Source organism: Cebus imitator, unplaced genomic scaffold (assembly GCF_001604975.1).
Source record: "Cebus imitator isolate Cc_AM_T3 unplaced genomic scaffold, Cebus_imitator-1.0 Scaffold750, whole genome shotgun sequence".
Taxonomy (NCBI): domain Eukaryota; kingdom Metazoa; phylum Chordata; class Mammalia; order Primates; family Cebidae; genus Cebus; species Cebus imitator.
The window spans coordinates 247,070-271,524 of NW_016108065.1; the positions used below are offsets into that span (position 1 = coordinate 247,070).

General features: G+C 56.3%; 2 protein-coding genes across 3 annotated transcripts in view; one reads left to right on the forward strand and one right to left on the reverse strand.

Moving 5' to 3' along the window:
* The window catches only part of GNAZ (G protein subunit alpha z), a 53,407-nt gene extending 40,023 nt beyond the window's left edge, over positions 1-13,384 (reverse strand). Inside the window, exon 1 of the mRNA XM_017519484.2 lies at positions 13,171-13,384. The gene's annotated coding sequence lies outside the window, so the exon portion shown is untranslated. The remainder of the gene's footprint in view (positions 1-13,170) is intronic.
* RSPH14 (radial spoke head 14 homolog) overlaps positions 1-24,067 on the forward strand; it is an 80,807-nt gene extending 56,740 nt beyond the window's left edge. The window contains exons 6-8 of one of the 2 annotated variants that reach the window (XM_017519485.2): positions 19,830-20,058; positions 21,890-22,026; positions 23,764-24,067. In XM_017519485.2, the coding sequence (XP_017374974.1) occupies positions 19,830-20,058; positions 21,890-22,026; positions 23,764-24,020 (623 nt within the window). In that variant the 3' untranslated portion in view covers positions 24,021-24,067. The remainder of the gene's footprint in view (positions 1-19,829; positions 20,059-21,889; positions 22,027-23,763) is intronic. The other variant, XM_017519486.2, reaches the window with a different exon arrangement.
* The last annotated feature ends 388 nt before the right edge of the window (positions 24,068-24,455 follow it).

Here is a 24,455-nt window from a genome sequence, read left to right on the forward strand (position 1 = left end):
CACCATGTTGACCAGGATGGTCTCGATCTCTTGACCTCATGATCCACCCGCCTCGGCCTCCCAAAGTGCTGGGATTATAGGCGTGAGCCACCGCAGCCCGCCTAGTTTACGGCTTTTGATACAACACCTACAGATGCTCCTTGAGGGGGTTATGTCCTGATAAAGTCATCATAAGGTGAAAATGCATCGACTCCCACCAACCTGTTGAACCTCATAGCTTAGCCTAGCCTACCTTAAATGTGCTCAGAATACTTATATTAGCCTGCAGTTAGACAAAAGAATCTAACCCATATCTTACAGAATTTACTGAATACTGAACTGACAGGGAAAAACAGAATGAATGGTTGTATGAGTACTCAAAGTAAGGCTTCTACTCCATGTTTATTGCTTTTGCACCATAAGTCAAAAAACTGTAGGTCAAACCATCCTAAGTTGGGGACTGCCTGTATTTTTGGACTAAAAAGCCACATCTTCCGGAGAAGATAAAAACCCCAACTTGCCTTAATGCCAGTGACACTGGACATGGGGCAGGGACAAGCTACCCTCCCAGTGGCTGTCCTCTGGGGAGAGACGGCCTGCCTAGCCCATCCTTCCCTCCTTGTTAGCTTCACAAGAACCAAGGTTCCTGCCTCTCTGGCTGCATCTCCCACCCACCACGCCCACAGTGCCCTGTTCCACCCCACCTAGCTGAAAACACACCCCTGTGAAGCTCAGGAAGAACCTCCTTCCCCATGAGGACCCCTGACTATGGCAGCATCAGGATCCCTGGAGCCCCAGTGGCCTCAGTCTGGGCCTGCCACCTGGACCGCATGACCTTGAACAGCTGTGGTGTGGCGGTGGTTCGGCAGTGGGACTGGACCTCCTTTGGGGAAGAAATGGAAGGGATGCCCCACAAACCAGCCCCTTCTCGGCCTCAGGGCTGCCAGCTCCTCCTGCAGGCGCTTTCCCTGGCCACACCTGGCCACACCCCCTCCTCCCACCTTCGCCTCCAATGGCTTGTGTGTGGTTTCCCCAAGGTCCCCACTGCAGGTTGGTCTGGGCTCCTGCTCTGCCCTCCCTCCCCCAGGCACCAGCTCTGCTTCCCCCGAAGCAGGTGCTCTGTGAAAGATTCGCAGAACAGATGGATGGGTAGATGGAGGAACACCAAAAAATATTTGTACAAAGCTCAGAAGCTTCCCCAGCACTCCCTTTTGAGTGTTACCTAAAATGACCTTTCCCAGCAGCCTGCAAAGGGGTCACTCTGCAGTCCACAGGCCTTAGGAACTGAGATTGCTGCTGTTCCATGGCCTGCTTTGGGAGCCTGTGATTTTCCTGGGACTCTGTGGCCCAGCTCTACTGGATTCCCCTGGGACCCCTCCACCTGGGTCTACCTTCCCCCACCACCCCCAATACCCCAGGCCTCCCACAGGCTTCTTGCTACTGCTTTCCACAAATATTTCTCAAACGTACATCACACCTGCCTCTCTCCTTAGGCTAGCCCCTAAGGACCCCTCCTCTGGTGTGGTTTCCAGTTCCTTCTGGCTGTGTGAAGAGTCCTCTTCCTGAAGCTTCTGCCCACCCTCCTCTCTCAGTCTCTCACCTTCCCTGAAGCCTCCTGTCTCCCAGTCTCCCGCCTGCCTCTCCCATCCCACCCAGCTCACGCCCCACTTTAACATGATGTTGACCACTTCATACCTTGCTGAATTAAAATGGGAGCTTCTGGGGGGAAGGTTGGGGGAAGACAGTGTGGACTCTGCACACCCCAGGTTGAGAGCCCAGCTAGCCTCGGCTCTGTGAAACCAGCATTTCCTAGTCCTTGGGCCCACTCCCCATGTCCCCTTGTACTAGAAAACCCCACACTTCCCTGCAGGTTGTCCTGGATTCTCCCACTTGGGTGAGCTGGGGCTCCAAGGGCCTTGTGAATCCTACTCCTGGGGAAAGAAGGGCTTCCAGGCTGGCCTGCCATGGGAGCTCTGCAGTGTCATCAAGCAGCCCCCTCCCCACACTCAGCCCCTATGGCCTTGGCTCTGTTGTAGACTCCTGGTTTACAGCCTTTCCAAGTATTATGGAATAATCCTCCCCATGCAAAACAAAAATAAACAGACACAACGAAAAAGACCAACCTGCAGATTCCAACATTATTACACATATATTTCTGGGTGTTTTTTTTTGAGACAGAGTCTCGCTCTGTCACCCAGGCTGGAGTGCAGAGGCGCGATCTTGGCTTACTGCAACTTCCATCTGCTGGATTCAAGTGATTCTCTTGCCTCAGTCTCCCAAGTAACTGGGATTACAGGTGTCCGCCACTACGCCTGGCTAATTTTTGTATTTTTAGTAGGGACAGGGTTTCACCATATTGGCCAGGCTGGTCTCAAATTCCTGACCTCAAGTAATACACCTGCCTCGCCTTCCCAAAGTGTTGGGATTATAAGTGTGAGCTACCGCACCTGGCCTATATATTTCTAATAACTGTTGATGGCCAAAAGTTGCAATCAAACCTGAGACTGCTGGCTAGTTGATCTAATGAAAAATGAATTAAAGCAGGGAGTCCTAAAAAATGACACACGTAGTTTATTTTCACTTAACTCAGATAAACATACATTCATATGTCTCTCAACTTTTACAGACACAAACTCTTCCTGAAGTACTGTGGCAGGTTCTGGGGTGATGCTACTTCTTGCTTGAATCATAGCACACCTTGCACGACACCTCGTTTACTTTTTCCAACACAAGTGAGGTGGCAAAGTAACTGGAATCTGAACTTGAGGCTGTTATGACTCCCTGTCCCCAAACTCATAATTGTCTTGCCCACACCAAACCTATCCATGACTTTCATTGAGGCTTTACAAAGCATCCACTTTCATTTCCACAGAAGCCCTCCATACAGTCACAGCCCATCAGTTGACACAGTATTCCAGGCCGTGATTACAATGAGTGTAACCGGCAAAAACAGGTTTTGGACAATCACAACAGACTCAAAGGGATGCATGCGGAAGGGCAAGAGGGTTCTAGAGAATGCCCACTCCCTGGAGGGCCCACCCTGCACTGACACAGGCCAGCATGCTTTACAGTGAGAAGGGAGAGCACCCATTAATCCAGTGAGTGCTGATGACAGAGGTAAAAAGGGTTTTGTATGCCAAGATTTCTGCAAGGCTTGTAAATGACTCTGCATTTATCACAATAGCTTTTGCAATGTCTGAAAAATGATAGCACGTGCACATGCAAGACATCACTGATTCGTGGCTTGGGGACATGTGACTCTGTGTTTGTGGGCCCTTTGCAGGCACTCCACAGTAACCAACCACTGGTTGGCCCAGGCCACTAGATTGGCTTACCCACACTCTCCTCACAACCTGAACAGAGTCAAGGCAAATGAGGGTTCCCCTGAGGTCGGCTGGGCCCAGCCACAACCCAGCTGTGAGCCTGGCACCTGCAGATCTGCAGTGAGTCTCCCCTTAGAAGCAGGCCCTCCTTTCTTTGCCTCCTCAAAGCTCTCTGCCTATCCTGAAGCCATAGTCTAAGCAGACGGGAGGAGGGACTGGGGTTAGTGTTCAGTGTCCCCACCCTGCAGACAACCCCAGGCTCCACCCTGGCTGGGCCTCCCAGTGTCCTTCTGCTAAAGGAAGGGGAAATGAGATGACCAGGGAGGCCCTTCTATGTAACCCTGTGCCATCCTGGCTCTTGACACGCTCAGCCACCTGTCCTGTCTTTTGGCCCACAGCCACCATAGCTGACCAGACAAGGGGTGATAGTGTCACCTGAGGAACACTGACTCAGGAGGAAATCAAGCCAGATATTTCTCTGGGCCAGGAGTAAATAAATAAACAAACATGCAAAGGTTCTGCCTATGGAGGGGAAGGTGGCTATGACAGCAGAGAAGAGTGGGGGCCTTTATTAAGAGCCAAATCTAAGAGGTTGCTGCCTTGGAGACAGCAGTACCCCCCAGTTTCCCCAGAGAAGGAAACTGCTGACTCCACCAGACCCCTCACTTGAGTGGAGAATCCGATTTCACCTTCTGGGTCTCTGAGGCCCTGCAGCCTCCTGCCCCCTGCCTCAATGTGTGGCATCCCACCACCCCATCTCCTATACAGGGGACTTAGGGGCATCATGACCACTACATGGCCAGCATGCCTTCCCTGGGTCCCTTTCCTTTAGAACTGAGGCTGGCACTTCAGGTTGTGGCTAGGCCCAGCTGGCTTCAGGGGAACCCTCAATTGCCTTGACTCTGTCCAGAATTCCACCACTCACTCCCTCCAGACAGCCCCAGCCTCTCATTTGTTTTGTAGCAGTAAGACTTCTTTGGTCTTGCTGTCCCCAGCCCCCTCTACCCTGAGCTTCACCAATAGCTGGGGGATCCTTGTAAAAACGTGGCAGTGTGTGTCTCACTTGTGCTTGAAAACTTCTCATGCTTGCCAACCACAGGGCAGACTCCAAGTCAAAGTCCCGCCAGGGGACCAGGGCTTGGCAATGCCCGGCCTCTCTGACTCCCACCCTCATGCTCTCCCCCACCGCCCTGCCATGCTGCCTTTAGCTGCCTCTCCAGCGCTATCCCTCACTCTTAACTCAGGGCCTCTGCACTGGCTGTTTCTTCCTCTAGAAAGCTTTTTGTCCAGAAAGCCAAGTGGCCGTCCACGCCCCCTCCTCATCCAATAGCTCAGATGTCCCCTCCTTGGGAGGCCTCCCTGCCCATCCTGTTTACAATGGAAAATGACCCCCATACTCTCACACAGCCACACCACATGTGCTGCCTTGCCCTAAGCACGGTCCCTTTTTAGCATATTGTATAACTTACTTAGAGTGTTTATCGAGCCCTTCTTTCCCACTGTGCCATGGGGCAGGGGCTGTTGGTCTGTTCGTTCACTGATGTGTCCCATGTGCCTGGGATACATGGACCTGGCAGCAAGCAGGTGCCAATAAATCAATCTCAGTCCCTTGTAGTGACTGAGTGAGAGATCTGTCAACATGGCTCATGGAGGGGATAGTCAGGGACTTCTGGGAGGTTTTCTGGAAAAGCCCGTGGCCTTCCCTGGGTGGACATGGGTACATGTACAGCACCCTCCCACCTGGACTTGGCCGATCCTGATGCTGTCCCACTATTGAGCCTTCAGGCCCAGGAGCCAGAATGTCCCCTCATCTTGTAAGCCATTTGGGGCTGGGCTTCTGTTGCTGCCCCTGCAAGTGTGCTCCCACCCCACACATCCACTGCATGGTCCCTCAGCCCTCTTAGAAGCCCTGGCCCTCACCCTCCGCTTTCCTCCTGTGCCAGTGATAGGGATAATTCTCCAAACCCTGGCCCACCCAGAGCCTGGGGCTGCAGCCATCCACTGTGGTCCCTGAGGACTGCAGTGGCCACACCCTCCACACCTCTTCTATCCACTCCACGCCATCCTGGGAGGAGGGAGAGCCCCAGAATAGCCAGTGTGGCAAGACGAACACACTGGAGACTGAGGTCAAGCACTCTGGGAGCCACAGCAGAGAAGGGGTTGTCAGTGTGGTCAGGAGGATCCCTGGGGAGGTGGGCAGTGTTGGGGGGACAAGGGCAGCCTCACCAGTGCCTCTGAGTTCCAGCCACGGGGTGGGGCCAGTCTGGGCACGTCTGTGCTTGCATGCGTGGCGTTATCATAGAGGAAATCAATGCCTGGCACTGGCCCAGTGTTTAAGGGAAATGAATAGATTTTGGCCGAGGACAAAGAGAGTTTGATTAATCAGAAATTGGATAATGGAGGCAACACTCTAATTATTTTTCTTCCCAGCATTTTATCGAGAAATATGTTTGCACAGCATATCAGAGGTAACGGAGCGGGTGAGGGGGTGACCATGCTGGAGGAAAGCCCAGCTCGGGGACAGGCCACCCGTACCCGCCTTCACCAGCAGGGGTCCTGGTAGCTACCCCACAGGGCCACAGGAAGCAAGAGGGGTGGGTGGGGCTGGCCTGAGGCCACATGCAGCTGGGGCAGCTAAGGCCAGAGTGGAGAGGACATGCCATGCAGAGTTAGGCAGGAGGAGGCACCAAGCCCTTATGGTGGAGTTGCTCCTCCCCTGGCCTAGCCACAGTTAGGAGTAGGGCTACAGTCACACTAGTGTGGGGGTACAAGAAGAGTAGAGGTGGGGTACCACCAGTTCATGGGGGTCAGGGTGTGCTGGAGCCAGGGTCTTCAGAAGGCCCCTCTTGGCAGCTTGGAAGGTTTTCCCATCTTCACCCCTGGGGAAGCCTGGTAAGCTGTTCCATAGCCAACGTCAGACAGGACAACTGAGCCCCACAGACACAGAGCCTGGGACACATGCCTTAGCCCTCCTTGGTCACCTTGCCCCCTCCTCCCTTGCTGACCCTACTCTTGCAACACCTGGAGCTGAAACCACACAGTTTAGCACCTTGTTTCCATGGTCATCCAGCCTCCCAATTCCAGGAAGGCTTTTAGGGGCTCCCTGCTGGAACAGATCAGCACCAGGTGTACACCCAAGAGAAGGCTCCTGGCCTTGTAGAGCGGTTGACTCTCCGCCACTCATTCACTTACTCAGTCATTCATTCAGTGTACAGAAAGAGGTTGCCATGGACCAAGCATGGGGTTGGATCCTGAGGTCACTGCAGGGAGTTGAGCATCAAATGAGAGAAGAAACAGTCAGCAAACAATGACCTGCGCTGCTCATGGGACTCAGGAAGAGGGAGGCCAGTCCTTCCCAATAAGGGGTCAACACTGGTGTCCCTAAGGAAAGTGTATGTAAGGAGAGACAGGGTGGGTTAAAGCTGCTAGTTAGGAGGGGGACACAGTGGTGAGGTTCACCAGTCACTGGCAAGCTCGTCTAAATCCTGCCTCCCATGCCTGCTGCAGACATCACTAATCAGCCATGGCTCTTTCCCTCTGGGCTGCAGCACAGCCTTAGAATCCTCTTCAGCACAGTGTGCTTTAGGCAGCCACTTCAGAGTTGAGATAAGAAAGGAAACTATCTGTACCCTTGACCCAGCCCAGAGCTTCCAGCTCAAAGGCAAGGAAACCAAGGCCCAGAGAGTGGAAAGCATTCACAGGGTCACCATCACAGGCAGAGTTGGACTTCCACCCAGGCCTGGTGCCGTCCCTTGCCCTGACTTCCTCTGCTGGCCTGAGAGGCTACTCCCTGACCTTGGGGCATCGGGGCCACCTGGAAAGGCCACTGTACCATCACCTTGTTCCTTTACATCATCAGGGTCTTGGCTCACCCCCTTAGGACAGTTTTCCACAGACATGCCTCTGCAGGTCATCACCCGTGAATCCCTGTGTCTGACCAAGGCCCTACAGAGTCACAACGCATCACTGAGGGCCTGACATCAGCCCAAGGCATCTGTCCACCTGCCTCTGGCTTGAGAATGACCCACAGTTGGGCCTGACGGGGCCCAGCTGGTAGCATTCACCTGAGGGTCATTTTTGTTTGGTGGCCAGACCTGAGGCCCAAAGACACATCTCTGGGGACCCAAAAGCACAACCTCTTAGGAGCAGAGGGTTGAGCTGGAGCAGGAGTTCTGCAGCGTGAGAGCGTACAGACCAGCCCCAGGGCAAAAGGGGCTGGACAGGCACACTCAGGTGTGCCTGTCTGCAAATGCCCACTCCCTCCACAGTGATTCCCTGGGCGCTGGTTCTCAATGGTGACTCAGCAACGTCCCTGCCCTCGTGGAGCATACATAAACACACATGACGAATGAATCAAACAGGGAGCGGGTCATGCTGTGGCGAGTGCTAAGGGGGAAAAAATAGCAGCAGGAAGGGGCACAGGAAACGTGGTCAGGAACATGGTGCTGTCCTAGTTAGAGGCCCCACCAGCCCTGTCTGGAGCAGGGGCCACAGCCCAAGAGCCAGCCCTCATTGCCATGTCAGCCCCCAGCACAGCCTGCCCTGCTGGTCCTCCTCAGCCACCCTTCCTATGACCAACCAGGGTGAAAGGGCCATGCTGCCCAGACGTGGGGCTGTCTAGACCTACTAAGGCACTGGGCACATGAGGCCTACTGTCCACACCTCAGAGGACCTTGTCCTCCATGACTCACAAGGCAGACCTCAGGAAGGGGTTCAGGGATCCCTGTCCTGGCAGCTCTCCATCCCAGGGGCCAGGGGTCTCCTGAAAGGCTTGCTCTGACCGCGGCCCCCATGGCCACGAGAAGGCTGGTTGAGCCCTTGGGGACAGGGTGTGTTTCTGGTTGGAGGCTGCTGGAAGGAACACCCCCGGGCTTGACACTATTTGTAAGTCCCCTCCCTGCACTGTGGCTTTTAACAGTCTCGCTTCTTAGCACTTTTTGATGGATTCTCCAGGGACGTCTCTAAAAGAGAGTTATACCTTAATTTAGAAGCAAATAACTCAAAACTCTGTGATGTGGCAGGTTCCTTTGGAAAAGAGATGAATGCGAAGAAGCCACTGCTGTGTGAAGCTGTGGCCGTGCTGGTCCAGGGCCTGCCGATGGGACCATCTGGACCTCAACCTCGAGGTGTGCCTCCTGCTGCCTCTTGCCCACGGGGCCAGGGGTCAGGGGCCAGGGGCTGCTGAGGGTTCACAGACCAAGAGGCAAGAAGCAACACAGTCACTTTGGGCTCCCTGGGCCAAGGGGCCAAGGTGAAACTCACAGGCCGAGCCTGACTGACTCCAGTGGCCCTGAGAACCCAACGCAACACAGCCGCCCATTCCGGCAAGGGAGGAGAAATGTTGTGGGGAGTGGGCAGCGGGCAGGTTGCAGCCCACCCTCCAGGCCTTCCATCTCCACAGGGGCCACCACAGCCCCAGTATTATCCTCTAGGTCCCCGTGACCAGCCAGCTTCCTGGGCACTCACTTGGGCATCCATATGGTTTTAATGTTCTGCTGTCACTGTTTCAAACTGCATAATTTTAGTTTTACTTTTGTAGAGACAGGGTCTTACTATGTTGCTCAGGCTGGTCTCAAACTCCTGGCTTCAAACTCCTCCTACCTCAGTCTCCCAGAATGTAGGATTACAGGTGTGGGCCATCATGTCAGGCCCTTAATCATTTTCAAACAGGGGGCCCCAAAAATCATGTGGCCAGTTGTGCCCGCATTGCTCAGTCCCTGGGCATGCCCTGCCTGCTTGACACAGGGGACCTGCCCTCTGAGACCCACCCTTTTCCAGCCCCCCGAGCCACCACTGTGACTGTGCTTCCACCTTACTTGCTTGCCAATCCTTAGTCTCTCTTTCTGGATGCTTCTCAACTCATCCTCCCCACAGTGGAGGCCCTGGGGCCCAGCTCAGCCTCTTCTGATCCTATCTACCCTTGAACCCTAAGTGACCTCACATGGTCCCTGGTCTCCCACACACCTCAGTGCCAAGGGCTCCAGGTTGCCACCTCCAGCCTCACTCTCCCTCTGGCCACATGTGCCCATCGATGGCTCCCTAGGTCTCAGAGCCACCTCCTAATTCCCCACCTCTCAAGAATGGGTCTTTCTGCATCTTGCTTCTCAGCCAATACCAGCTCTGTCCTTCTACTGGCTCAGACCAAAGCTGCAGCTGTCCTTTAAAAGGTGCAGCTTTTAAAAACAAATCTCCCGCCTGCATTTCTCAGGGCCTCCTGAGCTCCCACCCCTGAGTCAGTAGCCTCTCTGCCCAGAATGTTGCAATGGGCCCTGATAGCCCCCAGTCTTGCCCCATCTTAGCCTATTCTCCCACCTCAGAGAGAGATCTTTTCAAGGTGTAAATTAGCTCCAGTCTCTTCTCTGCTCCAACCCTGCCAAGGTCTTCCTGTCTCCTTGGAGCCTGCTGAGTCCGGCAGGACCTGGCCCTGAGACCCCACCCACGCCCCTACACTGGGTGCCAGCCACTCTGGTAGGGCCTCCAGGGGCCAGGGAGTGTCTGCTCAGTGCCTTTGCACCTGCTGTCCCTCCCCTGCTCAGCCACACCACTCACCCAGCACTTCTCCAAGGCACTGCGTCCGCCCTCCCCACCCCCATCCCTTGCCCTCCACCTTCTGCTTTAGTGTTCTCCAGTGTGGCACTCAGTTACACACGTGTTACTGTCAGTCCCTGCCCGTCTGGTGTGAGTGCTGTGAGTGGATGCCATGTCCTTGCTGTACCCCTGCACTTGACACAGTGCCTGGCATGCAGCAGGCACTGGTAAATGTTGGCTGAACAAATGAATGGATGAATTGTGTGAAGTTCTGCTCCTCGGGCTCAGTCCAGAGGGCTCATGTCTCCTACGTGCTCCAGGATCTGTCAAGCAGTCCCTGCTGGTTCACTCCTGTGAAGAGCCTCCCTTGCTGGTGTTCGCACGAAGGAGCCAAATGCATGGGGTGGGGCTGGGGCCTAGTGTGGGGACAGGGCAGGGCACTCTTGGCTTTGGGTATGGATGAGGACAATGAGGCTCAGAGAAAAAAGGGCTGGACCTAGGGTGTTGGGGCCAGGGCCTGACCCCAGGTCTTCTGCTGCCTGGACTGGAATTCGCACCTCACCACCATGGGACCACAAGAGTCTGGGTGCTCCCATGTCACTCCCCATTCTGCCCAGGCAGCAGCACAGCCTCTGCTCTGGGTTTTTGCCTGGGGCTGACCCTTGGCATCTGCGCGGATGCCTCTGTCCATTTTGCTTTGTGCTCCTTCCAGCCAAGCACAGTGCTCACAGGTGCTCAGAGGCTTGGCTACCCCAGGTTTCCTTCCTGGAGAGCTCGGGAGAGCAGCATGCTGACCTGCCTCCTCCAGTGCTCCTGCACATGGGCCATGGTGAGCAGCAGCGAGAGCGCCTTTGCCGCCACACACCAACTTAAGTCTTCTGAGGCAAGTGTGGGACAGATAGCACAGGGCTGCCTTCGTTGCCTCCAGGAAAGAGGCCGCACACGTGTGTTCACACACAAGATGACTAAATTCAGCATTCATAAATTGCTATATTCAGCACTCCTGTCCCACCGGCCTCTCTGCAGGGGTACTGGGCAGCCTTGTCAAGTCCATCCAGTTACCTGCAAATTCCTAGAACTGTCCTAGAAGCTCCTGGGATCCAGACTGAAGCACTTTTCCTCCTGAGACTCTAGGAAACAAAAGGCCTGAGAGGCTGGGGACAGAGGGAGGAATCCATTCCCTGTGTCCCAAACTCACAGTCCCATGCCAGGCCCCTGCAACAGTCCAGCTGACAGGCACAGAGCACAGCAGCTCACCCTGCTCAGCACAGACCGCACACCCCATGAGGGCAGGCCCTTTTCTCGCTGCACCAACCTGGGCCTTGGCCAAAGCCAAATGTGTGTTCAGCAGGGAGGGTAGGCACACTACAAAGATGAGTAACGAGCAGCCCCTTCAGAGGGAGAGCAAAAACATCCCCAGAAATGAGGGAGCAGACCGAGGGCAGAAAGTGACACCAGCTTCTGAGGGGGAGAAATTATGTCTTATTCACCTCCTGTCTCAGAAAATCAACGTCTGTTAGAGGAACACACAGGAAGACTTTTAAACCAGATGCCAGCATCTCCTCATTCCTAAAGAATGAGGCTTGCTCAAGGTGCATATTATATCCAAGCACTGCCAGGCCATCCACACCCCTACTGTACCCCCTAGATGGATGCTCCCAGGCTGCTGCGATTACTGCTTTCAGACGTCCACAGCCCAGAGGCACAGAGGCACCAGCTAAGCATCATCCCCAGAAACAGGCAACTCCGGGTGGCTACACAATGCCCTGGCTGTGCCCAAGGGAGAAGTGTCTGGAAGTGCAGTCCCAGGCTTCAAGGATCCTTCCCCAGTCTTTAAAGCTAGCTTTTCCCCAGGCTCACCCCAGCTCATGGGGTCATGGAACTGCTTCACTTTTACAGATGAGGAAGCTGTGGTCTCCACCACAGCCACAGCTAGCAAGCAGTGGGGTCATTCTACTTCCCAGCTCCCTTAGCCCCATGCAGCCCCCACCAGACTTTCCCGCCATACCTCCTACTCCTCCCCAGGCATGTCCAGTGCTCCCATCAGATATAACTGCCCAAGTGCCTCGACCCATTCTCCTCTCTGCCCTCAATGTCCACCCTAGCTGTGCCCATGTCCTTCAAGCTCCAGTTCAAATGTCATATTGCCCACAGGCTTGCCTGATCCCCAGCCCAGGGCACCTCTCTGAGGTCCCTCCCAAGGCCCCTGTACCTGCACTAAGGCTGGGTTTGACCGAGTGGAGATGTCTTCCCCTATGGGGTGGGGAATGAGTCCTGGAAGGGCAGACCCAGTTCACTCCCACCCGGTACACCCCAGCACCAGGCCCTGGGGGAGTGAGCACTCAGTAAATATTTGTTTAATTGAATTTGGCCAAGGAGCCTTCTCCAGAAAGCTCAATCCCCAGGGCAGTGAAATCACTTGGGCAGAAAGGAGCCGGTCGGGGGCTCAGCTGTCGCCCCAAGCAACACAGTCCTTTCTACCAGGCGGGTCCCTCAACCCCAACACGGACTCCGGGGAACGCTGGTCTTGCTTGGCATCATCCTCTTGTCTCAGTAACAGGAGCCCTAATTCTCGGCCTAGGCCGAATCCTGCCATCATCATTCAGAAAGGCTCAGCACCGCCCTAAAGGCAGAGCCCCTCGGATCGCCCGCAGGATATGGAGCGCCAGCCCTGAGGCCCTCACTCCCCTCCCCCAAACACCCCCACCGCCTTTTAAGGGAAAAAATATTGAGCCAGGAACACATTACAATAGCAGTGAGTCGATACTCATCTCTTGCTCTAAATGCCTGAGGAACCTGCTCGCTGCAAGAGCAGTGACCGAGAACTGCGAGCCGTCTGTCTCCGGGCCCCGGTCCTCGGGCCCAGGCCTCTGGGGCCCTTGCCTAGGTTTAGGGCAAGGCCCTGCGTCGGCTCCGGCCGCCCCTCCCTGATCCCCCCTAGGGAGACCCGCCTCAGCGCCGCTCCCGCAGGTCGCCCGGCCCGCCCGGGCTCCGCACCAGCCGCTGCTCTGGGGCGCCCGGCGGCCCCGCGCAGCATCCCCGGCGCCCTCTGTCCACCCTCCCGGGCCCGCAGCCGCCCCCTCCCGCGGGGTCCTCGGCTTGGCGGCGCCACCCTCTCCCAGCACCTGCCCGACCGGAGGCCGCCCCCTGCCCACCTCGCAGACGTCCCCGCCCTTGCTGTCCCCCATCCCTGCCGGGCATCCCTGACGCTGCGCCCCGGCGGATCCGGGGCACAAAGGCCTGGGAGAAGTCCCGAGTAGGGGCGAGGTGGACGCCCCGGCCGTGCCCCCGACCCCTGAGGCTCTGCGGCGCGCGCCCGGCCGCGAGTCGGCTCACTCACCTCCGGGCCGCGGCACCTAGCATCTGCCGAGCTGCTCAGGGCAGGGCGGGGCGGGGCGGGGCGGCGAGCGCGGGGCCGAGGCGCCCTCGTTCCGTACGACGCGGGCGGCGGCGCCCACGCGGGGACGTGACCGGACCGCGGGCGGCGCACACGCTCCGGCCGGCCTGGCTCCCTCCGCCCGCCCTCCCGCGCCGCCCGCAGCCCGCCGCCCGCCCGCGGGTCCGCCCGCCCCGCGCCGCGCCGCCGCCGGCAGGGGGCGGAGTCGCGAGCGCAGCCCGTTGCTAGGCCAACCGCGGGCCGGGGGAGCCGCGCGCCCGCCGGGCACCACGCGCCGGGCCCCTCCGCCCCGCCACGAGCGCTGGCCCTCTGTCCATTGGGCAAGGGCGGCTGACGGACGGGCCAGCAGCCCAATGGGGATGGACGGGGGCGGGGTCGCGGCTCCGCGAGCGCCGCAATCCCGCACGCGCTCCCCGCGCCGGCGTCCCAGAGACTCCGCTGCCCTGAGGCCTGGTAGCCGAGCCAGCGGTGCCACCTCAGACTGAGGGCAGCCTTGGCCCTGACCTCTTTTACCGCAGCCAGTCCCGGCTCACCTTCTCTCTCCTCGGTTTCAAACCCAGCTCGGCCTCTTGTGAGCTCTGCGTCCTTGGGCAGCTGACTGACCTCTCCCAGCCTTTCTGTTTGTAAAGTGAAGCTAGTGGCACCTGCTTCCCTGGATTGTCGCTCCTTCCCCGAACGCGCGAAAGGCCTATGCAAACCCTAAAGATTTACACCGGTGAGGTTTGTGCAGCGATGGGAGGGGGCGTCAGTCATCTCTGCTGCTCTCCCCCTACAGCGTGCAGGGGCTCTTTGGCGTCCCTGGCAAGCCTAGCCCACGGAAAGGTGGCCTTGGGAGGGAAGGGAGGGAGAAGGGCCCAGGAGCTGGCCCCCAGCCCAGACAAGCGGGAGGGAGCCAGTTCAGTTAAGGCCATTGGCGCCTTTGGGAAGCTCGTAGAACGCATCAGACCCTCAGCAAAATGCAGCTGAACCCAGGCTGCAAAATTCTCCTTTCAATTTCAGAGCCTATCTGTGGACCTCAGGGCCAGGAGCCCCTCAGTTCCATGCTTAAAAGACTCTGAAGCCAGAGGGCCAAGACATGAATGCTGCTCTCTGCCTTCCTCTTTGTAACCTGAAGCTTTGTGTATCCTAGAGCATCCCTGGCAAAGTGCAGATGCCTTCCCAGCTAACACCTTCCTTATCACCTTACACCTTTGTGGTCAGTTTATGTGGATCATGCCATTCTTTGAGCAGAAGCCCTGGAACTGACCAAAGCAGAGGTCGATAGAGTGTTCCCTCCATCCCAGCTCTGTAGGGGAGAGGCAGGGGCATGTGCCTGGCTTTGCGAGCTGGACACTGTGGCATCTCAGCATCATTCCATAACCTCTCTGGGAATGTTTCCTCTGCTGTGAGGAAACATTGCATTACGTACCCGCAGTGTCGTGGACCACCTGTGAAGGTGCTGCCTAAACTTTCAGGAGCAGGACATATATTTGTCACGGGCATCATGGAGGCAAACCTAGCGCTCGCTGGAGGTGGCCAGCGAGGACCAAGGGAATTCAGCCCATGGCTTAGGGGCTTCTCTTTGTGCTTGCCCTCCGCATCACCAGGCTGTGTCAGGCTGGACGTCTCCCCAGGAGGACCACACAGAGACCAGCAGCTGTGCTACCTGCCTGAGCCTCCGTTTTCGTCTTCTGTCAAAAGGGGATGCAACAGACTGCAGTCAGAGGATGATTCTGAGGGTTAACACACATAGGAAATACACATTAGCATGTCTTAGGATAGCCAGAGGCTGCTTCCACTGCAGAGTCAGGGGGTCAGAGCTGAGCTGTTTGCAGGGGTAAGCCCACATGCAAGAGTGGGATGGCCCTTTCCAGTGGTCCAGGCATAGGGGCTAGCCTGTGGAGAGGTCCACTGGGGCTGGCTGCTACCTCCCTCACTTGACCCTGGTGACCACCTCAAAGTAAGAGAGGGGCATCTCACCTGGCATCAAACCAGTATTGTATTCACACGGCAGTCACTTACAGATAGCCTCCTTCACCAGGGTATGTTGTAGACACAGTTCTAGGATTCAGACTACCCCTTTTCTGGCAGACTCTCTGCCTGTAGCGCAGGGGCAGAAGAGAAACAAGGATTGGTCATTACAGTCATGTGAGGCTATCTGAGGAGACCCACTGGGGCTCTGGGGGCATGTGGAGTGGGGGAGCATTGGGCATTGGGCCAGCTTCCCAAAGGAAGAGATACTTGGAATGAGGCCATAGTAGGAGTGGAAATGGCCAGTGACATAGGGTGGGAGAGAAGTGAGTTCCAAGGCAGGGAGGGTGCAGGACGTGAAGGAGCGCGAGGCCAGGAAGAACCCAGAAAAGGGCCAGGTGCGGTGGCGCACGCCTGTAATCCCAGCACTTTGGGAGGCCAAGGTGGGCGGATCACGAGGTCAAGAGATCGAGACCATCCTGGCCAACATGGTGAAACCCCGTCTCTACTAAAAATACAAAAAGTAGCTGGGCATGGTGGCACGTGCCTGTGGTCCCAGCTACTTGGGAGGCTGAGGCTGAAGAATTGCTTGAACCCAGGAGGTGGAGGTTGCAGTGAGCCGAAATTGCGCCACTGCACTCCAGCCTGGCGACAGAGCAAGACTCGGTCTCAAAAAAAAAAGAAACCAGAGAAGACCAGTGTGGCTGGTGCCAGTGCCCATGCACAGATGCCAGCTAGGGACAGTAGATTGGGGATGTTGGCCTAAGAACCACTAGAGAGTTTTAACTTTAGTATTTTAAGTTTGAGAAAGAAGAGAAGTTTTTGTTTTCTATTTACAGTAGGCATGCTCCCACAGACAATGTGAGTTGTCCTATAATCAAATAACAAAAACATCAGTTAGTCCATAGGAAATGGGAGTGAGCACAGAAATCAGTCTGTGAGGCCAAGTTCAGTGTAGGGTCCGCTGTGGCTGTGAGACGGCAGGGAGACCAAGAGCATGTTGGGAGACAGTGGCGGGGCATTATCAGGGCCCAGGGAGATGAGAGAAGGGGAGAGGGCGGGGACCACTGGAGGAAGAGGTGATGCTTACCAAGAAGATGGAGGAGCAGTTGGAGAGGTGATCAGGAACCACAGAATGGAGAGCAGCAGAGCCACAGGAAGAGAAGGAAGAAGCTGTTAATCATGCTCGCAGCTACTGGGAAGCCGAGAAAGCTGAGAACAGAGAAGCACCCCTTGGAGCAAAGGCAGGCCCAGTGGGCATCAGTGGGCCATGAGTTCAGGGCACAGGGACACGAAAGGCTGAAGCTGGACAGGTGGGTCACCTGTGGCAAGGCGGGCCCCAGATGCCATATGTGGATGTGCAGTCCCCTGGCAGGAAAGGAAGGGTGTGGCTGTGACCAGCACCTGGGTGCAGATACCGTCCTGAGCCCCCATTGGCTGGGAGACAATAGCTGGGGCTTTGTAGTAGCCAGAGGAAGGGGGCCATGGTGACAGCCCACTCAGCACTTCCCCAACCCAGCAAGCACAGCTGGCTGAGGAGTGGCCCCTCAACATGGTATCAGTGCCAGCACCCACCCCCACAGCCTGCCACAAAGCAAATGACCCAACCCCCATCACTGGAGCTCCATGCCGTAGGCATTCGTGACCCTTTAATCGCAATAGATCTCTTTGACTCATCAAGCACTGAACTCCTACATATCAGCCAGGCCAGCCCAAACACACACCTTTGTTCCCCTGCTGTTCTGGACTCTCCTCCACCTCCATGAGACCCAGCTTCCCTGGGGCCTCTGTTTGTGCACCTCCAGAGCCCCTAGGACCTTGGAATTCCTGGTCTACACGCATGTCAACCTGTTCTATAATGACCTGTCCCCAGCTGACTCTTCCACTAGTTTTCCCACTTCCCGGGGGTGGGGTGGGCATGTGTTGCTTGTCTCTAAACCATGGATGGCCCAGAGCCTGGCCTGCTCTGGTGCCACCCCATCCTGGCTGGTTTTCTGTGCCCCACCTGTTCTACCACCCCCGCAACTACCCCCACCCCCAGCTAACTCTCAGGCTGCCGCCCAATTGGGTGGGTTTCCCAGATTGTTTCCCTGGGGTCTGCGTGCCCCACCCCCATTTGAGCAAACCATCGCAGATCTGGGTTAGTTATAAATAGCCAGGCCCGAGACTCTTCTTTTAGCTGAAAAGAAGCAAAGTGAACGAGCAGAAAGGCACACCCGGCACGCGTTTTATTTTTAATCTTCTCCCTCTGTCTCGAAACGAACCCCAGTCCCCATGCTGAGCATTTCTAGGAGCAGAAGTCCAAGACAAATGACTGAGAAAACCCAAGGAGCTGAGGGCCCTGCTTGGCTTTGCCACCATCTGCTGTGTGACCTTGGGTATTCAAGTTGCCTCTCTGACCCTCACTTTCCTCATCAAGGAGAGGTGGGCAATGGAGGTGATCACCTTGAATGTTGACTTTTCTGACCTCAGCTCTCTATCCCTCCCCCAGCTGTGCCCCCCACTCAGCCAGCAGCTCCAGCAGCGACACCTGTCCCAGGGATTTCCTGGGAAGCTCAGATAGTTGCAAATGAGGCCACAGTCTAGCCCTGATTTGAAAATTAACAACTTCCTCACCCCCAGGTCTTTGCTCAGGTGTCCCTGTCCCAGAACCTTGACCATCCATCTGCCAGCAAAATTCGGAGAAGGTCAAATTGTCACCTCCCTGCTGTGAGCTGGAAGAGGGCGGTCCAGGTCACCACTAGTTGGCTTCATAGCCAGGAATGGGTAGGGAGACCAAGGGCAGAACCTGAGGGGGAAGCAGAGTGGGAGCAGGAGGCCGGGTATGTGGCCTGGGCAAAGCAGGAAGCTGAGCGAGAGAAAGGATCCGACCCCTAGGAGAGGCGGTGGGGGCTCTGCACTGACAGGCTTTGCGGGGTTCGAACTGTGCAGCATTTGTCTTGTATCCCACCCCTCAACCCCCTGCAGGCCCTTGCTTGTAGCTGGGACTCAGTGTTGGTGAAATTCAGGAGATTCTTGCCACCCTAGGCCCACATGTTCTGGGCACACAGGGACAGACCCTTGTATGGATGAGGAAATCCATGGCATGTGGAACACATTTTCATCCATAACCCCCTGCCAGGTAGGCTCATTTAAGTGATAAGCAAACTAGGCTCAGAGAGGTTAAGTAACTCATCCACAGTCACACAGCTTGGAAAGGATATGTTTAGAATAAGACCTAGGCTTTTTTTGAAATCTGTGTGTGTTAAATAAAAAAGCCCAACACACTAGAAGTAACAGGAACCCGCTTTTCCTGGGGAATCGGAGCCCAGGGAACAAATGAGGCAGAGCTAGCTGCTCCATCTGACAACCCAGTGAGAAGCTGGCCAGGGGCACTGGGAGCCACCGGACACCAGGGGACCTGGGGGATGAGGCACTGGGAGCTGCTGGACATTATGAGACATGGGGGGTAGTAAGAGCCACTCAGCACCCTGCTCCGCCTCTCTACACCATCACCCTGGGCACCTGCCGTTTGATGTCCTCAGGGAGTGAGGGAAGAAGACTGGGGTGATGTCTTCAAAGAGGAAGTCCCTGGTACTAATTGGCACTTGGAGACCTTTAGGCTAATTAACCTGTTTATTTCTCTCTCTAGAGTAAATGTAAATTGGAGGGTTTAGCTGGGGAGGGTGGAAGAAAGAGGTGTCTGCTGGTGGCCACCTTCCTAGAGCCTGTAGATGGCTTTGCAGTGGGCAGTGGGCTGCAGGGAGTCTGGGGAGAGGCCCGGCTGTAGGGCAGTGGTGAGGGCAGCCATGTGCTATAGGGAAGGGCACTCTGCACACATTCTCTGTGCTCCTTATCTCAGAGACTCAGGAGGGCTGTTCTGCCCACTGTCCTGGGCTCCTTGGGATGCCACTTGTGCCTGGGTTCTGGGTTCTCTAGGCAGCCGCTTGCTGACATTTCTCAGGAGGGAAGGGAGGAGTCAGGTGGGGCTTGTTTATGGGAGAGTCCTGCCTTACTGTGCTGCTTCTAGTACCTGCACCCCAGCTGTGACATGTGGAGCCCCCTTCCCACAGAGCCCCAGGTCCCTTCAAGACTCCTTGGCCAGAGCCCCTGGCTTCCCAACACCTTTAGTTGGGGCACAGCTCCTTTTTGTGTGTGAGACACTCTAGGTGTCCGTCTCAGAGTCGAACTCAAGCTCGTCTCAAGGTCCAGTCAGACTAGTGTGGGGTCTCCAGCAGCTTCGAAATATTTTGGTGGATGGGAAGAGGGTGCTTGGCTGGCTCCCCAACTCTGGGGCAGGGGGAGGGAAGAGTGGAGGTCTCCTGGTTTGCCTGGGCCCCACAGGAGTGAGCTGCCGGCTCTCTGAGGGGTGCCTGCTGCCTCTTGGGCCGCTGTGTGCCTGCCCTGGGGGATGCCCCCTGAGACACTGGTGACCAAAGACTGGCCTTCCTGGATCCTCTGCGCCTCCACCCTCAGGCCCTGATGTGGCTGTCACTGCAGCCACCTGACCCCTGGCCAGGCGGGACGTGTGTGTGTGTGTGTGTGTGGCACTTGCAAGTCCTTTTGTCAAACCCACTCACTGGCTCTGCAAGACCCTCCCTGAGCCCTGTAGGCCAACTGGCATGGGTGGGTGGATGGCTAGCCTGCCCTCAGCATCCTTTCCTGTCCTGTAGGGGCTGAAGAGATCATCAGCAAAGGTCTGATCTTCCCGCTGGTACGGAAGCTGCAGGGGGAAGCGGAGGAGGAGTTCCAGGAGCTCATCCTAGACACTCTGGTCCTCTGCCTGCGGGAAGATGCCACCGAGGCGCTGAACAGCAACGTGGTGCCCATCCTGAAGCAGAAGCTCATCAGCACCAATGAGAACATCCGAAGCAAGGCTGCCCGTGCGCTCCTTAATGTCAGGTGAGGCCTGGCCTAAGCTGGGTTTCTGCCAAGGCTGGGAAAAAGCACTGGAGCTGGGCTGTTCCAGGGCTCAAGGGTGGCCACCCTGGGCCTGCTTCCTCTTGCCTGCTTGTGGCTGGGGGCAGGAAGGAGCTGGGAGGGAGGATGACCTCCCCCCCTAGGGTGACTACCATCCTGTTGACCTGGGAGGGTCCTGTGTCCCAGGAAACCTCTCAGCCTAGACAAAGCCAGATGATTGGGCACTCCCTCCCCATGAGGAAGGCCAGGACAGGAGAAGCACTGGTGATGATCATGACACCCAGTGGTCACTGAGTGGCTCCTTTGTGCCAGGCATTGTCTGCAAACCTCACATTTAGGCAACCCTCCAGGGAGGCGATGTCTCCCTTCACAGGTGAGGGAACGGAGGCAGGGTCTTGTCTCTCACCCCAGGTCACACAGGATCATGGTCCACCTCCTGGCCTGTAAACTGAACACAAAGCCTCAAAGCTGCAGGGGCGGGGTGCAGTATGTGTTCCCACACTGGGCCCCTCTTCATGACGACGGGCTGGCCACTGATTGCTGGAGTCCCTGCCTTAGCTGTGACTATGTCTCTTTAGTGGCGGCCTCTTGCCTTCCCTAAATCCTGGCTACTCTTCTTCTGAGAGTCTCTCTAGAGGCCCAGGCCATTATTTCTGCAAGTGTGGCCCTCACCCTGACCCCCAGGAGGTCTGTGAAAATGCAGATTCCCAGGCTCCATCCCAGCCCCATCATTCTTAGGTCTGCTCAGAGGTCCCCTTTCTGTGGAACCAAGAGAGTAGCTTTCCAGGAGAAAGCTCTCTGTCTGAAACTGCAACCTCCCCGCCATCCCCGTCCTTCTTTGTCCACTGTGACCACCATCCCTGCTGTTACTTTGTGTGTCATCCCTAAGGGGAGCTCCTGAGGATAGGGCTTTCCTCTGTTTGCTGCTCTAGACCCAGGGTTTGCAGTGGGGGAGCTTTGGCCCCCGGTTGAGAATTATCTGGCCCAAAAGAGCACTGAGCTGGAGAAACCCAGCTTGGCTGTGTGAATGAATCGGGGAATCCCTGCATGTGGGGCCCAGGACTCTGCATCTTTGATCATGGGCTTCAGGGTTGAGGCCCACTGTCCTGAAAGCTCCACAGCCTCCCAATGTCACAGCTCATGGCTGGCCAACCCCATTTCCCAATCTGTGTTCCCAGGGAACACCTGTGTCTTTGAGGTCATTAAGAGTTCTACAAAAATGAGTGTTCTTTGGTGGCTACATTTGGGAAAGGTTGATTAAGTGACACGGGTCTTTGCACTGTGACACTCCTGCAGGGCTTATGAATAGTGTTTCCTGGCCCAGGGAGCCCTTCCTCTTTAGGGGACAGAATTGACCCCCTCACAGGAATGTTTTGGGGAGTCCATCACCCTCCTTTCTACAACTGCATTTAATCCAGAGTAAGTGGCCTAAAGGTCACCTGGTCTGAGTCCTCAGCTGCAGTTGCCTAGTGCCCAGCAGTCACTGCTGTCGGGGGCAGCTTGGCCCATCACTGGCAGCTCTGGCTTTTAGGCAGAGTCAACATGAGTCTCCCTGTGGTTGACGCCCCTGGGTCTTGCTCTTCCCCATTTGGGGCCACAGAGAACATGCCTTGTTTCTTTTCTGTGTGCTGGCTCAGAATGAGGCCCTGTCACTCCTGGCCTTCACACCAGTGCTCCTCTGCACTCCAGCATCCCCACCATGACCACCTGGGGTATTCCCAACACAATTCTTCTGTGTCTCCCTGGGGCACTCCTGGGCCGTGCCCCGCTTCTTCCTTCCAAGCAGAGCCCCTCTGTTCCCTCTCTGATCCAGCATATCTCGTGTGGGCAAGAAACAGGTGTGTCAGTTTGACGTCATCCCCATCCTGGTGCATTTACTGAAAGACCCGGTGGAGCATGTGAGGTCTAACGCTGCTGGGGCCTTGATGTTCGCCACGGTGATCACTGAAGGTGAGGTGGTGGGGGGTGCCGCAGGGAAGGAGACCCCAACAGGCCAGCAGCCATGATGAACTTTCTGTGCTCGGGGCTGGGTATTGTCCCCCAAGCCCTACACTTTGCAAAAAACCCTCCCCTTGGCCTATCACTGATGTCCTTTCAAGGTTTGGTCCAAGGCTCAGCCCTCCCTCTTCTCCCCAGCACAGTGGCCCCTAATCAGTCACTCACAGTCGGACCTCTGTGCCTTCACACCAGTCTGTTCCCTGGGCCTGGAATTCCCACCTCCTACCCAGGCCCCTCGTGAGCTGTGATTCAGGGGTTGATTAGTTTGCCATTCATGATTCTGTTATCCTGAGGCCTAAGCAAATCTGGAGGCTTTGACTCTATGGTGTTTATTCATCATAATTATTCTTCTTAAACTGGGGGAAGGGGCAAATACAGAATTATCTCCCCGAGGGACTCTCAGCCAGTCAGGCTTTCCTCTGAGTCACACAACCCTGGGCTAACGGAAGAACCCTGGACTATTCCACACCTGGCAGTCTGGGGCATGGCACTCCCAGGACCCCTGAAAGCATCTGACTTTCCTTCTGGCCCCCACGCACCCACCAGCTTGGGGCCCTGTGCTTCCTTTGAGTTCCATGAAGGATCATCTGGGCTTGGATTTGTAATCAGCCTCCCACACCTGACCCTAATGCTGCTTGAGGCATGCAGATGGGGAGAGGTTGGGGCCTTCTTGGAGTCTGCAGTCCCTTCTTTTACTGGTGTAGTCAGGATGCTGACTGCATGGTAGTGGGGGCCCCCCATGCATGTTTATCTTGGGGCAGCCTCAGCCCATTGTCCTTCTTGGTCCAGCCTTCCTGCAGGAGTGCTTGGAGGGCCACGGAGCTCAAGACACAAGATGCTGGGACCCAGGGGGGCGAGGCCATTTATTCCCAAGCTGGCACTCCAGCTAAGGGTCCCGGAGCCCCTGCCATATGTCAGGCCCTGGGAGGCAGTGATGAAGGATGTGGAGGAGAAGTTCAGCATGGGTGGGGCACACACACGGGACAGGCCTCCTCTGGGAAGGGCTTGGGATCAACCCCAAGGACAATGGGAGTTGGCAGAGCCCAGGCTGAGAGGTTCCACCAGCAAAGGGGAGAGTCTGCTGGGCACTGCAGGAGGGTAGGGCCGGCAAGGACAGCAGGAAGGGGCAGTGAAGGGCTGTGGAGGGCATCTCCAGGGAACCATGTGTGTTTTGTGCAGAGTAGGTATATAAGAAATATTGGCAACATAAATGAACTATTGGGTTTCCTTTTTTTAAGAGTCAGAGTCTCATTGTGTCACTCAGGTTGGAGTGCAATGTCATGATCACTGTAGCCTCCAACTCCCAGGCTCTAATGATCCTCCCACCTCAACCTCCTGAGTAGCTGAGACTATAGGCACCTGTCACCACATCCGGCTAATTTTTAAATTTTTACAGAGATGAAATCTCATTATGTTGCCCAGGCTGCATTTGAACTCCTGGGCAGGAACAAGGGTGGATGGAGAGGAGCCAGTTGGGGCTGGAAAGGCAGGAGATGAAGGGGCCAGGCCCAGGCTGGACTCAGTGAGGGTGCAAGAGCCCTGAGGGTGAGAGCATGTTGGTGGGGCATAAACCAGGCATAAATCCCTTGAGACTGCACAAGGAGGAGGGTCAGGAGAATGATAGGGTGAGACAGGGTGAGAAGAGGGCCTCTTGGGCTGTTAGGAATGCCCTGTGTTGGTGGTCTGCAGGGAAGTATGCGGCCCTGGAGGCAGAAGCCATTGGCCCGCTTCTGGAGCTGCTGCACTCCCCCATGACCGTAGCGCGCCTGAATGCCACCAAGGCCCTCACCATGCTGGCGGAGGCTCCCGAGGGCCGCAAGGTCCTGCAGGTGTACGTGCCCACCTTCCGTGCCATGGAGGTGGAGCCTCACGAAAAGCCTCACATGGCTGAAGCCTTACAGCGGGCGGCCCGGATTGCTGTCAGTGTCATCGAGTTCAAACCCTGAGCCCCTCATCTGCCTCTGTGTGTGAATAAATGCACTCATTCTCTTTATCTGGTATCCAAATGGCACTTCCTGTTCCTGGAGCGCAGTCACATCTTCTCTCATTCTCTTGCCAAAGGGGAAATGCCAGGCCCAGAAGCACTGGGTCCTGGGTGGCACAGGCTGAACTCAGTGCTGGGGACGGGTGGCAGGTGGCCTTGGAGTTGTGCTTTCTGCTGGGGCCGAGAGTCCCCCGAGAAGGTAGAGAGCAGGGCTGAGCCCTCCAGGGACAAGGCTCGGGGCAGGGACTTCGGCTGGGGGAAGGAGGGAACCCAGATGCACCAGCCACCACCCAGGTTTCCGAAGATGGAGTAACTGACCCCTGGGATGTGGCTGGGTGTGGCCCTGCTCAGCCAGGTCTGCCCCTTCCCCGCCCTGGGTGATGGGAAGGAAGGTGAT